General features: G+C 35.4%; 1 protein-coding gene across 8 annotated transcripts in view; it reads left to right on the top strand.

The window, feature by feature from the left end:
* Positions 1–13792, top strand: part of GRM5 (glutamate metabotropic receptor 5) — a 480882-nt gene that overhangs the window by 342594 nt on the left and 124496 nt on the right. For all 8 annotated transcript variants that reach the window (XM_069469084.1, XM_069469086.1, XM_069469085.1 and 5 more), the window contains one exon: positions 9946–10181. In XM_069469084.1, coding sequence (XP_069325185.1) covers positions 9946–10181 — 236 coding nt within the window. The remainder of the gene's footprint in view (positions 1–9945; positions 10182–13792) is intronic.

Raw genomic sequence — 13792 nt, forward strand, 5'->3', positions numbered from 1 at the left:
GTCCTTTTTCAGAGCTCACCTGATTAGATCAGACTCACAGAGGATAATATCCCTATTTTAAGGTCAATATATTTGGTAACTAAATTGTATCTTGAAAATCCCTCCCTAGAAATATCTATCTAGAGTAGTGTTTGATTGAATAACTACGATAGATGTGTGTACCCCAAAGATCAGGGATCTTGGGCACCATCTTGGAATTCTGCTTATACATTCCCAATGTACACTCTTCTCCCTGCCATCCAGTACATGTCTCTTAGATATAATCTCTTAAGAAACAGTTCTCAGTGCTATCATCACTATATGTTATTTCTTAGTAGGCTCTATGAAGAATAACAAGTGCTAGAGTTTTAGAATTAGCAAGGTCTGGGTTTATACCCCTTCCATATTTGCTGTGGGGTTTGGAGTATGTTATTGAATCCCTTAGAGTCTCAGTTTCCTCAACTGTAAGAACTAGGGGTGATAAGAATCATCTCTAAGGCTTAACGAGCACTAGGCAAAGTCACACAATGGGAACCATCTTATGCTAGACACTTAGCAAACTTCAGGTTCCTGATTTATTGTTTACTTTTGTATGTTCTGACATTGCTCCTCCAATACATCTCTATTTATCTTTTATAAATTTTTGGAAACAAGAAAAACTGAGATTTACAAACCCTAAGTTGATTTACATTCAATAATCTCACCTTTTTCTCAGCAATTCTATATTTTGATTCTTTTTGGTATTAAACAATTCATTAGTGTTGGCTGGTATATATTCATAAGAACTTATAATTAAAATATCAATATCTTTCCTTGCTCTTCACTATTATTTAGAGATTCTAAGGCCTCCTACTCCACTAGGGAGTGGAGAGAGAAGGGATATTATATGAAGACGCCAAGCAGTCAGTAGACTCCCACTATTAGAATAAAAAAATACCAAAATATCTGTTAAAATGCTATTGGTAAGAGATTTGGCAGGATGATGATTACATGTGGGTAGAACAGCAGTTTCCATAATAATTATGTGGGCTGTGAACAGACTGAAAAAAAAAATTCTGGGATGCAGCCTAATGAATGTACTCATTAACCTTAATAGCATCAGGTAGAGAGTGGAGAGGACCATTCTGAAGAGTGGAATAAACTCAGCCTTTTAGAGTCATTTTATAAGGCACATTTGACAGTCTTGTTTTCTCAATTAAAAATGAGTAGATGTGGTTATATGAAAAGGACTCTGTGTAATTTGAAGTTTGCCTTTTAAAGCCTAATTTTATGATAAGTTATATTAAACATTTCTTGAGTGCTTGGTATGTGCCATGCATTATAATAAATATTAGGATACATAGATGTCCAAAATATAAAATTTATCATCTACACAGAAGAGACAAAAATAAATGCCGCTAACTTTAACACAATGCAATGACAATTACAAAACTAAAAGCATCATGATGTTTACCTCTATGAGAGCAGAAATATTGCCATCCTTGTTCACTATATTCCCACATTTAGAATATTAGTTACATAATACTTGTTTAGTAAATAAAGGAATGAATGTCACAGTATTTTAGAAGCAAAGCGGATGGAGCTATTAAACCCAGGGGAGCTTGAGAAAGGTTTTGATAAGTTGCATTCAAGCTAAATCTGTCAGCTTGATGAATTATATTTTGTCAAATCAGGCAACATGTGACGAGTTGAGAGAATGACACTCTGTGCAGAGGGAATAGCATGCTCAAAGGTTTGGAGGTGTGAAAGTGTAACATATTTAAGGAACACAAATCAATGCGCTATGTCTCCAATAGACAGTATGAGAGTGGTTAGTCTCAGCAGTACCAATATCATCATGAAAAGCAGAACTAATGATTTCAATGAGCAAAAACAATGGTATATACCTAGCAACCCCCCTTACAACCCACAGGTCACATACACACACACACACTCACATCTCTAACACCGATTTAAAGATTGCTAACTTCTAGGAATAAGTCATTGAGATGCCTACATTTGTAGTCTAGTATTGCTCCTTTTGGAATAGACGTTGAGGTGATTTGTTTATGCTGTTTGCCCATGGCAGGTAGAAGAGTGAGATGCCTCCCCCAGAACTCTGTGGAGTTATAGGAAATAACTGTTTTGCCATTTGAGAGTTCACCTAGTGAAGTCCATATTCATTGTGTGTAATTAGCCTTCCATGTAAATAATCAAGAGATTGTAAATGTAAGAATTAAGAGTTTGGAAACATCCAGAATACTAATTGAGGTGATCAGGGAATAATCTTAGGGAGGCAAGAGAGGAATGTGATTGTCAGTAAATGATAATTCAGTGACTGGAAACCTAATGAGTTGTATTGTTTATGAAATGATTGAGTAAAAAGGAAAGGGAATGTTCAGTTGGAAGAATAAATGAGGAAAACCCAATGGGCTGGAAGTTGGCAATGCCTGTTCAGATGGGTCATGCCTAATGGACTGTTGACTCCTCGAGGGCATGGACTGGAACCTACCACAGTGTTCTGGCACAGAAGAGGCATTCAAAATGCTTATTGAATTAATGAATTGGAATGAATAAAACATTGAGACTGTTACTAAAGGATCACTCAATGCAATTTTCAGTGCTACATGTATTTTTCTGTTTTCCATAGCAATAATTTAAAACACATATTGATAGAAAATGAGGAAAGGAAGAACAAATTATATTGTCTGCATTTTACAGATTTAGATTTTGATAAGAGAGACAAATTATAAAATTATTTAGCATCTGTACTGAAGCATTCAATAATTCTTAAATTTCTTTTCTTCATGATTTTCCAGGATTTATTTTCATGTATTCTTGTTAGCATGTAGCTTCCAGGGGCTTTCACTTTCTAGCAAAAAAGGATTGTGCTATTAAACCTACTGGTTGTAAACTGTACAGTAAATACTTTACAAAACTGTTGGTCTGCTTTATACTTCATTAATTTAATAAAATGATAAAAATAATGATGCTAGAGTTAAAATATTTATATTACTAGAATACAATGGTATAGAGTACCAAATATTTATAGTTCTATAATTGCCATTATATGTCATTTTTTGAGTGCCAACAGCTATTGTTCAACACACATAAACATACACATAATAGAATAGGGTGGGTTAATATGGTACTGGGACCACAGGTGAGAGCATTAGTAAATTGTATTTTTTAACATTCAAGCCAATTGTAGATGTAGAGAATATTTTGAAATCCAGGAGAAAAAGAAATGCTAGAGAGCATATAAAGGTAAATCTGATCATTACAGATCCCAACTCATATTTATTTTATTTCTTTTTCAGACCAAACTTATTACCCTTCTATATTGTTCAGCCTAGGACATGGTGCCACAATATCGCTATTCTTCTCCTACAAACCATAAATAATCTTCCTTTAACTTCTATTCCCTACATATTTAGTCCTAGGGATCCTACCTTAGGATTCCTTACAAATATGGCTCCTCATTCCTACTGTTATTCCCTTAGTTCAGTTCTCCATTGGTTTCCTTGACCATTGATTCTCTAACATTCATCTCCAACTGCTCTGCTGTGTCACCCTCACACCTACTAGAGTTCATTCAGTTCTCATCATCTTTACTTATCATTTCCCACCTTAAAAGCTACCACCACCTTCCCATTACCTGCATGATGAAGTGCAGAAGCTTGGGATGGCACAAAAGACCATTCACCTTCTCATCACTTCACTGCCCTGTGCACATTACTTAACTACACTGCTTCATATTCACTATTCCTTGCTTCACAAATATCTACTCATGTAGGGAAAAAAAAATCTCTAAATACTATTATAACTCCATTATCCACATTTTTCAAACTCAATTCAAATCTTATCTTCCTATGGAGAATTAGTCAATTATTTGTTGATCTGCATTTGGCTTATACCTATAACAATAATCATTTGTATGTCATCATATATCTCTATGTCTGTCCTTTCTAATCCTTCAACTAGACTGTGAGTTCCTGGAGTGTAATGGCTAAAACCTATTTAACTTTCATTTTCCTCAGTTTCGATACAATTTCAACACATAGTAAATGTCATCAATTGCATTTTCTTCAAAATATTACTGTTCCTCTCTGTGGTAGATACTGTAGATGCCTGTTTTATTCAGGTCATGTTTAGCCATTTGATTTTTTTTGTCAGTGAAGTGTGAGCAGAAGTGACATGGGTCACTTCTAAAAAGAATTCTTAAGAACCATTGCATGGTCCCCTTATGCTCTCTGTTTTCCCCTCTACAACATGGGCATGTCCCAGAAGCAGGCTGCTCTTTCAGACTATGTCTCAGAGTGAAGATGACATGGAACAGAGTCATAGGTCATCTGCAGTGAACACGACAGCGGAGTTCAAAATAAACCTTTATTCTCTACTACTAAGATATTAGGACTGTTTATTGCCACAAAATAAGTTAGTCTAAGATAGGTAGATATTTAATAAATCTTGAAGAGAAGAAGGAAGGTTTTAGAGACATAGAAGGTAAATTTTAGCTGGAGAATTCCAGAGTCAATTTTGTTTTAAACAAGAACCATCTGTTAAAAAGAAAAAAATTAAACTTTCATGAGTTGCTAATTATGAGAAATAATGGGAATTGAGGTTGAAAGGAGAAAGAAGGAAGGGTAGATTGTAGAGCAGGAGGATATATTTTTGGTAATGCAATCTTGGGAAGAAAATTAAAATAAATTCTTGCTAGAAGAGGATGTCTTTAAGATGTCTGCAGGGAAGGATCTAAGTACCTATTGGTGAGGTGTTTTGAGAATCAGGTACATATGTATAAAGATTCCTCTCTCAGTTAAGCCAAACTAAGTAAATTAAGAATGTTTTTCCTATTTCAGATGTCCAAGTTACTTTGTTTCTTTAGCCAAAGAAAGACTAGAAGCCTGACTAAATCAACAGACAGGTTAAGACTCTATGTACATATAATCAATTCTCATTATTCATAGTAATATTATATAAACATGCAGTAAACACTAAATTAGTAAATACTGACCATTGCTTCTAGAGAAAATACAAGTTTAGGTGTGCTATGAGCCTCTAATCACAACAATTTCATCACCTAGTCAATACATAACTTTGTTTTATGTGCATTCCTGCATAAAAATACTTTATTTAATGTATATTGTGATTCATTAAGGTTGAACTCACAGCAAACAGTACTTTATTCATGGCTGAATTCAGCTTACCTAACATATATATTTTCTATGCACAGTCATCCCTGGTCTCTCAGTATGTGCAGATTGGTTCCAGGACACCCCCTTCCCTTTATACCAAAATCTGAGGATGCTTAAGTCCCTGATATAAAATGGCTTAGTGTTTGCATATAACCTACATGCATTTTCTATTTGTACTTTAAATCACCTCTAGATTATTTATAATCCCTAATACAATGCAAATGTTATGTAAATAATCATTATGTTGTTTTTGTATATTTTTGTTGTTATATTACATTTTCCCCACATATTTTCGATTCTTAATTGATTAAATCTGTGACTTCAAACCCATGGACACAGAGGGCCAACTAGATTTTCTATGTATATTACAGCCTTATTGTGCTTAGGAATACTAGATAACACATCAGCACTACTCTTGGTGGCCAAGTAAAATGGCAAAATCACCAAGAAAAAATGCAAAAATATAAAAAACATGGCACTAAGTAGATAGTGAAAAAGACAATTTTTTATAACATGAAAACAGCAGCAAGAAGGCAAAGGGTCATCTTGTTCAACCTCAGATGGAGACACATATGTTAAGAGACTCAGATTTTTCCACTCTGTGCATATCTGTGAATAACTGCAAAAATGTCATCAGAATTGATTTTGGTGTTGTCAATAAATTTTAACAAGTAGTTGAATTTGCAGATACAGACTCTGTAAATAATGATGATCAGTCGTATAGCCAAACAATCAGAAAGAAAAGAATGAACTGGATTATGATGTGTCAGGCAAAATGCCTACCAGTGAGAAGAGAGAGAAATTAGATTGGATGGATGAATGGATGGATGTATTGATTAAATCTAGAAAAGTGCCTTAAATGTGGTAGGTTTTCAATAAATGTTAATTGCTTTCCTTATTGTCCTCCCCTTGTTTTCCCTTGCTTTGGTAAAATATATGTCATCCAAAATATTAAAGTGGTGCCAGAATCTTGAAGGTCCATTTTAGCAAAGTAACGGAAAGCATTAGATGGTAGGTAAGCTCAAGTTTTTCTTAGCATTTCATTTTACTGTTGGATTTATTACAAATATACTTAGAGATACCCTGTCATCTTAACACAAATCTTAAAAGCACATTTTTATGAAAATATTAATATTTAATAACTGAAAGTCAATACAGTACCCTCTAATTTAGCCATCATTGAATAACTTTCTTACATCACAAATATTCTCCAATAAAGTTTAATAGAATAATCGTATTTTATCATACAGATATTGGGATATATTCTGTTTCCAAACTGAATTTATGATTTTTATTTTGTGGTTGATTAGAAACATCTGGAGGAAAAATTATCTTAAATTCATAACTCTAATTTCTAAGGCTACTAATAAAACATCTTTTTCTAAATTCTTAAACTTACAGAAAAGATTTATAGTTAAAAAATAAAAGAGAGAGAGAGAATGAATATGGTGAAAGAGGAGTACATTATTACTCTCTGGTCCTGACACTTTTCTTTTATGGAAATATTACCTGCAAAAAAGTTTATCAAGACAAGCTTTTTACAATCTCCGTTAAATTCAATGAATGAGTTGTGAAGGGTAAATTGGACCCATTATAATCTTACAGTTCTTATGTAATATTCATAATCATAGTATTATATAACAGCAAGCTAACATTAACAAAAGGAGCAATTTAAATTCTCACTTCCTTGGAGAATGGGGCTCTGCTTGACAAACAGAGCTTCCTGTCCCATTTGCAGCACGCCCAGGCATCTTTAGTGCCAATGAGACCCACACTCTCATATCAGTAATAAAATAAACCCTCCAAAACAGAGGAGAAAATGAGGCAAACAAGCCCACTTCATTTCAACTTGTCAGCTTTAAATAAAATCTTCTGGAGCTGAAAATGAGAAACTTGAGGGAAGATAATGTGTGAAATAACCAAATTCAACATCAGGACAAAACATACTACATTACTTTTTATTTTTTTTTCCTTGATCTGCCACAAAAGTTTTTGAAATTTCACCATAGACAATTTTTAATGAAATATCTTCTTGTCAAAGAGGATTTAGAGGAAGAAAGTGTTCATTTTGTTTATTTTTTTTCCTCCTCTTCCACCCACTCACTGGTGCTTAAGGAAATATCTCAAGTCATCTCAAGCCCCTATGATATGTTAATGAGTAATCTATGACCTTTGGAACAGCTCCCAATTATCAATGTTTAAGGCAGAGTTGGTAAAGCAGAGCATAATGAAAAAAAAAGTACGTGCTTTTTGTATTATTTTAATTAATTACTTACATAATACTTTCCCTGACACTGGTTTTATATGCAAAATATTGGATCATGCTCTCTGGCTAGAAAAAAAATGTTAAGGACAAAAATTAATTCAAAGGAAGATAAAAAGAAATGAACATTCTGTTAGATAAAAATATGTGAATATCAATGAAATAAGCAGTGATTTGTGATGTAAATCTCTTCCCTCACCTTTTCCCAGTGTCCACTGCTTCCTACCCTTGGCTTTCCCCAAACACTTCTGCTTTGCCTTCAAGAGGCTCCATTCTGCTCTTCCCCTCAATCTCCATAGTCTTTTTCTTCCTTCTTGGTGTTACTTATTTTTATTGTCAAATTTTCCCTTGACTTTCTTTATATTTCCTTAACAAACACTTGCACCTCTTCAATGGAAGGATAGGGGCCCAACAGACACATAGCACAAACTGTGTATATTCCAGTGCCAGCGAGAAGGGACAATCAGAGTCTCCTTCTTCCTGGATACCCTAAGGTGCACCCAAATCCAATATGAACATCTTTTCATATCTTTTATTTTAGTTCCAATGTTGTGTTTCATGTATTTTCCAAACAATCTTAGAATACTTTTTCTTACTCTGTGATACTCTCTTATACAATTATAATATGAACTCTCTCATTTCAAACTCTTTTATTTAAAAATTCCTAGATTACTTTGACGGATTGGTGTATAGAATGGATAGTAATGTTGAGAAGTATGATCCCTGTCACCATCCTTGATGTTACATTGTTAAGAATTTCTTTCAGGCACTCTGATGTAAAAAGTGATTTCATGTTTGCCCAGAAATGGGATTGCTGGATCAAATGGTAGTTCTACTTTTAGCTCTTTGACTTATCTCCATATTTCTTTCCACAGATGTTGTACTAGTTTGCAGTCCCACCAGCAATGTATGAGTGTTCCTATCTCTCCACAGTCATGCCAACATTTATTGTTTGGGGATTTTTTGATAAAGGCCATTCTCACTGGTGTTAAGTGATATCTTAATGTGGTTTTGATTTGCATTTCCCTGATGATTAGAGATGTTGAGCATTTTTTATATGGCCATTAGTTTGTTGGCCATTAGTCTGTCTTCTTTTGAAAAGTTTCCATTCACGTCCTTTGCCCACTTTTTAATGGGGTTGTTTGATTTTTTCTTGCTTATTTGCCTGAGTTCTAGATAGATTCTAGTTATCAGACCTTTATCGGATATGTAGCATGCGGATATTTTCTCCCATTCTGTAGGTTGTCTGTTTGCTCTTGTGATAGTTTCCTTGGCTGTGCAGAAGCTGTTATTTCAGCCTCAAGACCTAATTCAAATCTACAATCTCCTGGAAGACTTTCTTGCCTTAGCTGGATGTCATTCATTCTCTTCTATTTTGGTTGTAACATTGAGTAATCTGACTTCATATTATATCTTTATGTGCACATCATCTATCTGATTAGACTCAGGGTGGGCAAACTACAGCATGTGAACTTAATCTGGTACATTGCATGTTTTTGTAAATAAAGTTTTATTGAAAATAAAAGTGATTTCAAGGCCGGGCGCGGTGGCTCACACCTGTAATCCTAGCACTCTGGGAGGCCGAGGTGGGCAGATCGTTTGAGCTCAGGAGTTCGAGACCAGCCTGAGCAAGAGCGAGACCCCACCTCTACTAAAAATAGAAAGAAATTATATGGACAGCTAAAAATATATATAGAAAAAATTAGCCGGGCATGGTGGCGCATGCCTGTAGTCCCAGCTACTCGGGAGGCTGAGACAGGAGGATCGCTTGAGCTCAGGAGTTTGAGGTTGCTGTGAGCTAGGCTGACGCCACAGCACTCACTCTAGCCTGGGCAACAGAGTGAGACTCTGTCTCAAAAAAAAAAAAAAAAGTGATTTCAAATTACATTTGAAATGTATTTTAGAAGTTTCATGGGACAGGAAAGAGTATATGGACTATGCACTAAAAATATTTCAGTTGGAAGCTCTGAAAAATCAACATTTAATAGAATGACCATAATCAGCAAGGCTTTTTTTAAACCTCTGTATTATTCACTTGTAAAATGTAAACAAAAATAAATATCCTGTCATAGGATGATTAAATTAATGTTAGGCATGTTTTGGAAATATTTTTTCATTCTTATTTTATGATCATTATAATGATTATTATAAATTAAAAGAAAAAATGTAACTTGACCTAGCTATTAAATGTCCATTAAATAGGGTGAATGATGATATTATGTAGCTTGCATGCATATACTGTATTTTGCAGCCAGTAAAATTTTGCCAAAAGCTCTAGTTTATTCTCTGCAGTTCAAGAGAATGAGGTTAGTGCCTTCTAGCACTCTTCAACCCAAAATTTCTGTGGTGTCATTGCACTTTTTATTTTAACAAGCTGCTGTAACAATAATCACCTAGGTGTAACACAGGACCATCCTGTGGCTGAAGTAGCCATTTAATGACTAACCTTTTCAAAAAGAAAACCAAAGTACTCATCTGCTTAAAAGATATATGTTCTAAGCTGTGGGGTTTTTTGTTTCCCCACAGCGATGGCTGGGCCGACAGGTATGACGTGACGGATGGATATCAGCGAGAAGCTGTTGGTGGAATTACAATCAAGCTCCAATCTCCCGATGTCAAGTGGTTTGATGATTATTATCTGAAGCTCCGGCCAGAAACAAACCTCCGAAACCCTTGGTTTCAAGAATTTTGGCAGCATCGTTTTCAATGCCGGCTGGAAGGGTTTCCACAGGAGAACAGCAAATACAACAAGACTTGCAATAGTAAGCAGATTTATTGTTTCATTTAAAGTGGTTAAGGCTCAGGCTCCAATTTAAGTAAACTGTGTCATGGGGATAGGGGTTGTAATTTGTTAGAGAGGAGGGTTCTCAGATAGAGTGGGTGTTGCTATTCATGGTTATAAACAGGTTTTACTCTAAGAAAAACATATCAGAGCAAATATTTTTACTCTATTGAGATTTCAGATGATTAGATTATTTCCATTTATATCATTCAAGAAATCGGCTATGTTTCTGTAAGGGACTATGCTAAAAGGATCATATGAGCTCCAAGATGAAACTGTTCTGACATCCTTAAAAGCAGGAACTACATTCTGCTCATTTCTATTATCTTGAGCAGTTTGCACAGTGGAGGCACGTAGTAAGGGTCTAGAAGTCTTTTGTGACTGAGCCTTGTCACTGGGCTGAATTATGCCTTGCATATTCTTGTATATGTACACAAGCTGTTGTAGTTACCAAATTATAAATTAATTTTAAGAATCACTGAAATCATAATAGTTTATTGCCACTATATGTTTTCTAAATCAAAGTTGCTAGAAGTAAAATAACATTTGTATAATGTGTAAAAATTATTGACATTTAAAAGAGTTTCCAGTATTCAAAAAGCTTGGTTCCACTGGCTTGGCAATGTTTCCCTTTCTGTTACAGTAAGTTTCCAGCTAGAGTTGTCCACATTCTCTCTGATGAATATGTCTTACTAGTATTTGAGGTAGGTTAGAGGATATTTCTTTATGCATCAGAATTTTATCTTCTGTCACCTTTTTGTTCCTTTAAATGTACACTAGTAGTTAAGTACTTGCTCAGAACACTTGATCCTTTCTCAAACTTAAAACATGACTGGAAAAACAAAACAGTCCATTGAGATATAATAATTAAGAAATAATTATCTGGGAGAGAATAGCTGGATTATTATAAGGGCCAAATAAAATAAACTAAGTGCCACAGCTAATGCCCAGATTACATTCCTCATCCTTGTACTACATTAACATTTCCAAGATCGTATTTGGAAAGAACATTAATCCAGTATGAGAAAAAGATTCCATGGTTATATATATTGAGGATTATTCCTTACCTATATTTTAGAGACTCAATGTACATCAACATGTTGGAAAATGACAAACCCTGCTGTAAAGGACTTTAAATAACTTTCTTTAACCCAGCATTACTTTTATTTGTTTTACTCTTGTGATATTATGGTATAAATACATGTGTGTATGTGTTCTCGTCCACAGTCCCTGGTCCATAACTCTCATAGCCGTTGTTACAGCACTTTGTTATAATGTTGGGGCACTTTAGGCCTCAGAAACTAAAAATATAGTCTAATCTTCCCCTGCTTTTCAGTCTTGGAGCTGTCTATAACGATATTCTCTTGCCTAATTGTAGCCCATAAGACTCTCATTAGAAGGGGTCCTGCCCCATTCCTGGAGGAAGGAATGCTGCACAGAGAGTCCAAGAAGAATTTGAACAGACAGGCCTTGCTGGGTTTCCCCACTCAGTCTGTTAGTATTGCATCATATCTTTTTGTCCAATCACATTTCTACATGGTTGTCAATCATGCCTATCCAATGACATCTCCATGAAAGGCCCAAGAGGAGAGGGTTCGGAGAGCTTCCAGATAGCCGAACACGTGGAAGGTCCGGGAGGGTGGTGTGCCAAGGACAAGGAAGCTCTGTGCTCTTTCCCTCATACCTCCTCCTAGGCATCCTTTCATCTGTGTCCTTTGTAATAGCCTTTATAGTAAACTGGGAAATGTAAGTTTTCCTGAGTTCGGTGAGCTACTCTAGCAAATTAATTGAACCAAGAGAGAAAGTCATGAGAACCCCAACGTGAAGCTGGTCAATCAGAAGTTCTGGAAGCCCAAACTTGTGACTGTGGGGAAAAGGGGGACAGTCTTGGGGATTGAGCCCTCGACCTGTGGGGTCTCACATCATCTCTGGGTTGCTGGTATCGGAATTGAAGTGGGGGATGCCTCGCTGGTGTTCAAGCAGGGCTGATTGCTCAGCTGTTGGCAGAAAGAAATCCCCACGCCTTTGATCACAGCAGTCTTCTGTAGTGACTGTTGTGGAGTGATACAGAAGAAAAAACACAGTTTGAGTTTCTTACTCTCAGAATTCTGAATTCACATTCTTGATGTAACACTGATTAGCACCATACTTCAGGAATGAAATTTGATCACATTACCCTAGTGTATGTGATGAAATCTCCTGAGCAGAACCCCACTTGTGTCTTTATATCAGTTAATTAGAATGTTATGTGACAATACTGGCTTAATACAATTCTTGGATTACTTATATTTTGATATTTTTCATTGCAAAAAAACCCCCAAAAAACCAGATGATTCTATACTTTGGAGTCTGCTTTAAGGAAATGGAACATACTGCCAGATCAAGGGCCCAGATATGAAAGTTTTAAGAAACATAATCTGACACATTTTTTGCTTGAATACCAGAATTTAAGAAATGAGAGTAATTATCCATTCAAGTAGGTGCTTAGTGCATTCAATTTTGTATGATGAATATCACCATCAAAAAGTACTCAAAGAGATCCCAGAGGAAAGCCCTTGATTTAGAAATGGCAATTTTTCCACACTCTTAAGGCACTGGAATTGAACCCAAATGTATTAAAGATATTTGAAATATATCAAAGAGAGACCTGATAAATTTGTTGAATCAGTTGCAGGAGGCAACTGAAAACTATTGAAAAACATTGGAGTTTGATCCAGAAGACCTATACAAAGAAAATCAAACTGTAACCACTACTAAGCCTTTCTGAGTTAGTTTCCTCATGTGTAAGATGGGGATGAGTATTAAAAATAATACCTGACTCATAGATCTATAGTAAAGCATAACTATGATAATGTATGGGAAAATGCCTGCCCCTAAAGAAGATGAAATAATAGAAATTGGATTTGCTTTCCTGCTTGACATAACAACAACAAAAACAACACGATCAGACAAAATATATAAAACAACAGCATTCAAGACACTGGACATCAAGCAAAGAAGATTGTTATTCTCAAAAGACAGGTAATAAAGGAGGTGAGCCTGCTGAGTTGAGAAGATAGAATTGAGTTCAGAGAGACCAAGGAGGCTGGAGTTTGCAGAATAGGAACAGAGAGGAGAGAACTGCAAGAAGAGAGAACTCTGGAGAAGTGCAGAGGCTCCCTCTTGAGCATTCAACTGAGTATTGATCAAACGTGCATGTGAGGAAAATACTTGAGACCCGGGAAAGAACCACCCAAAAAGATTAGAGAGAACAGCAATCATAGGAGACAGGTAACAGAGTCTGTACTTGGCATATTGGCTGAAAAAACTTGTAGTTCAGAAACTTAAAGCAATATTTTGGGGATATTTTATAGCATTAAATGGCTAAATTAGAAAACAAAATTCAAACCATGACCACAGCTTCTACCTTAAGAAATTTTGAAAAGAAGAGTAAATTAAACACAAAGTCAGTGGAAGAAAGGAAGTAATAGATCAGAATGAAAAATCAATAAAATAGACAACAGATATACAATAAAGAAAAATCAATAAAACTATAGCCTGGATCTTTCAAAAGATCAATAACATCTAAAAACCAGATTGATCAGAAAAGAA

Source organism: Eulemur rufifrons, chromosome 6 (genome assembly GCF_041146395.1).
Source record: "Eulemur rufifrons isolate Redbay chromosome 6, OSU_ERuf_1, whole genome shotgun sequence".
Taxonomy (NCBI): Eukaryota; Metazoa; Chordata; class Mammalia; order Primates; family Lemuridae; genus Eulemur; species Eulemur rufifrons.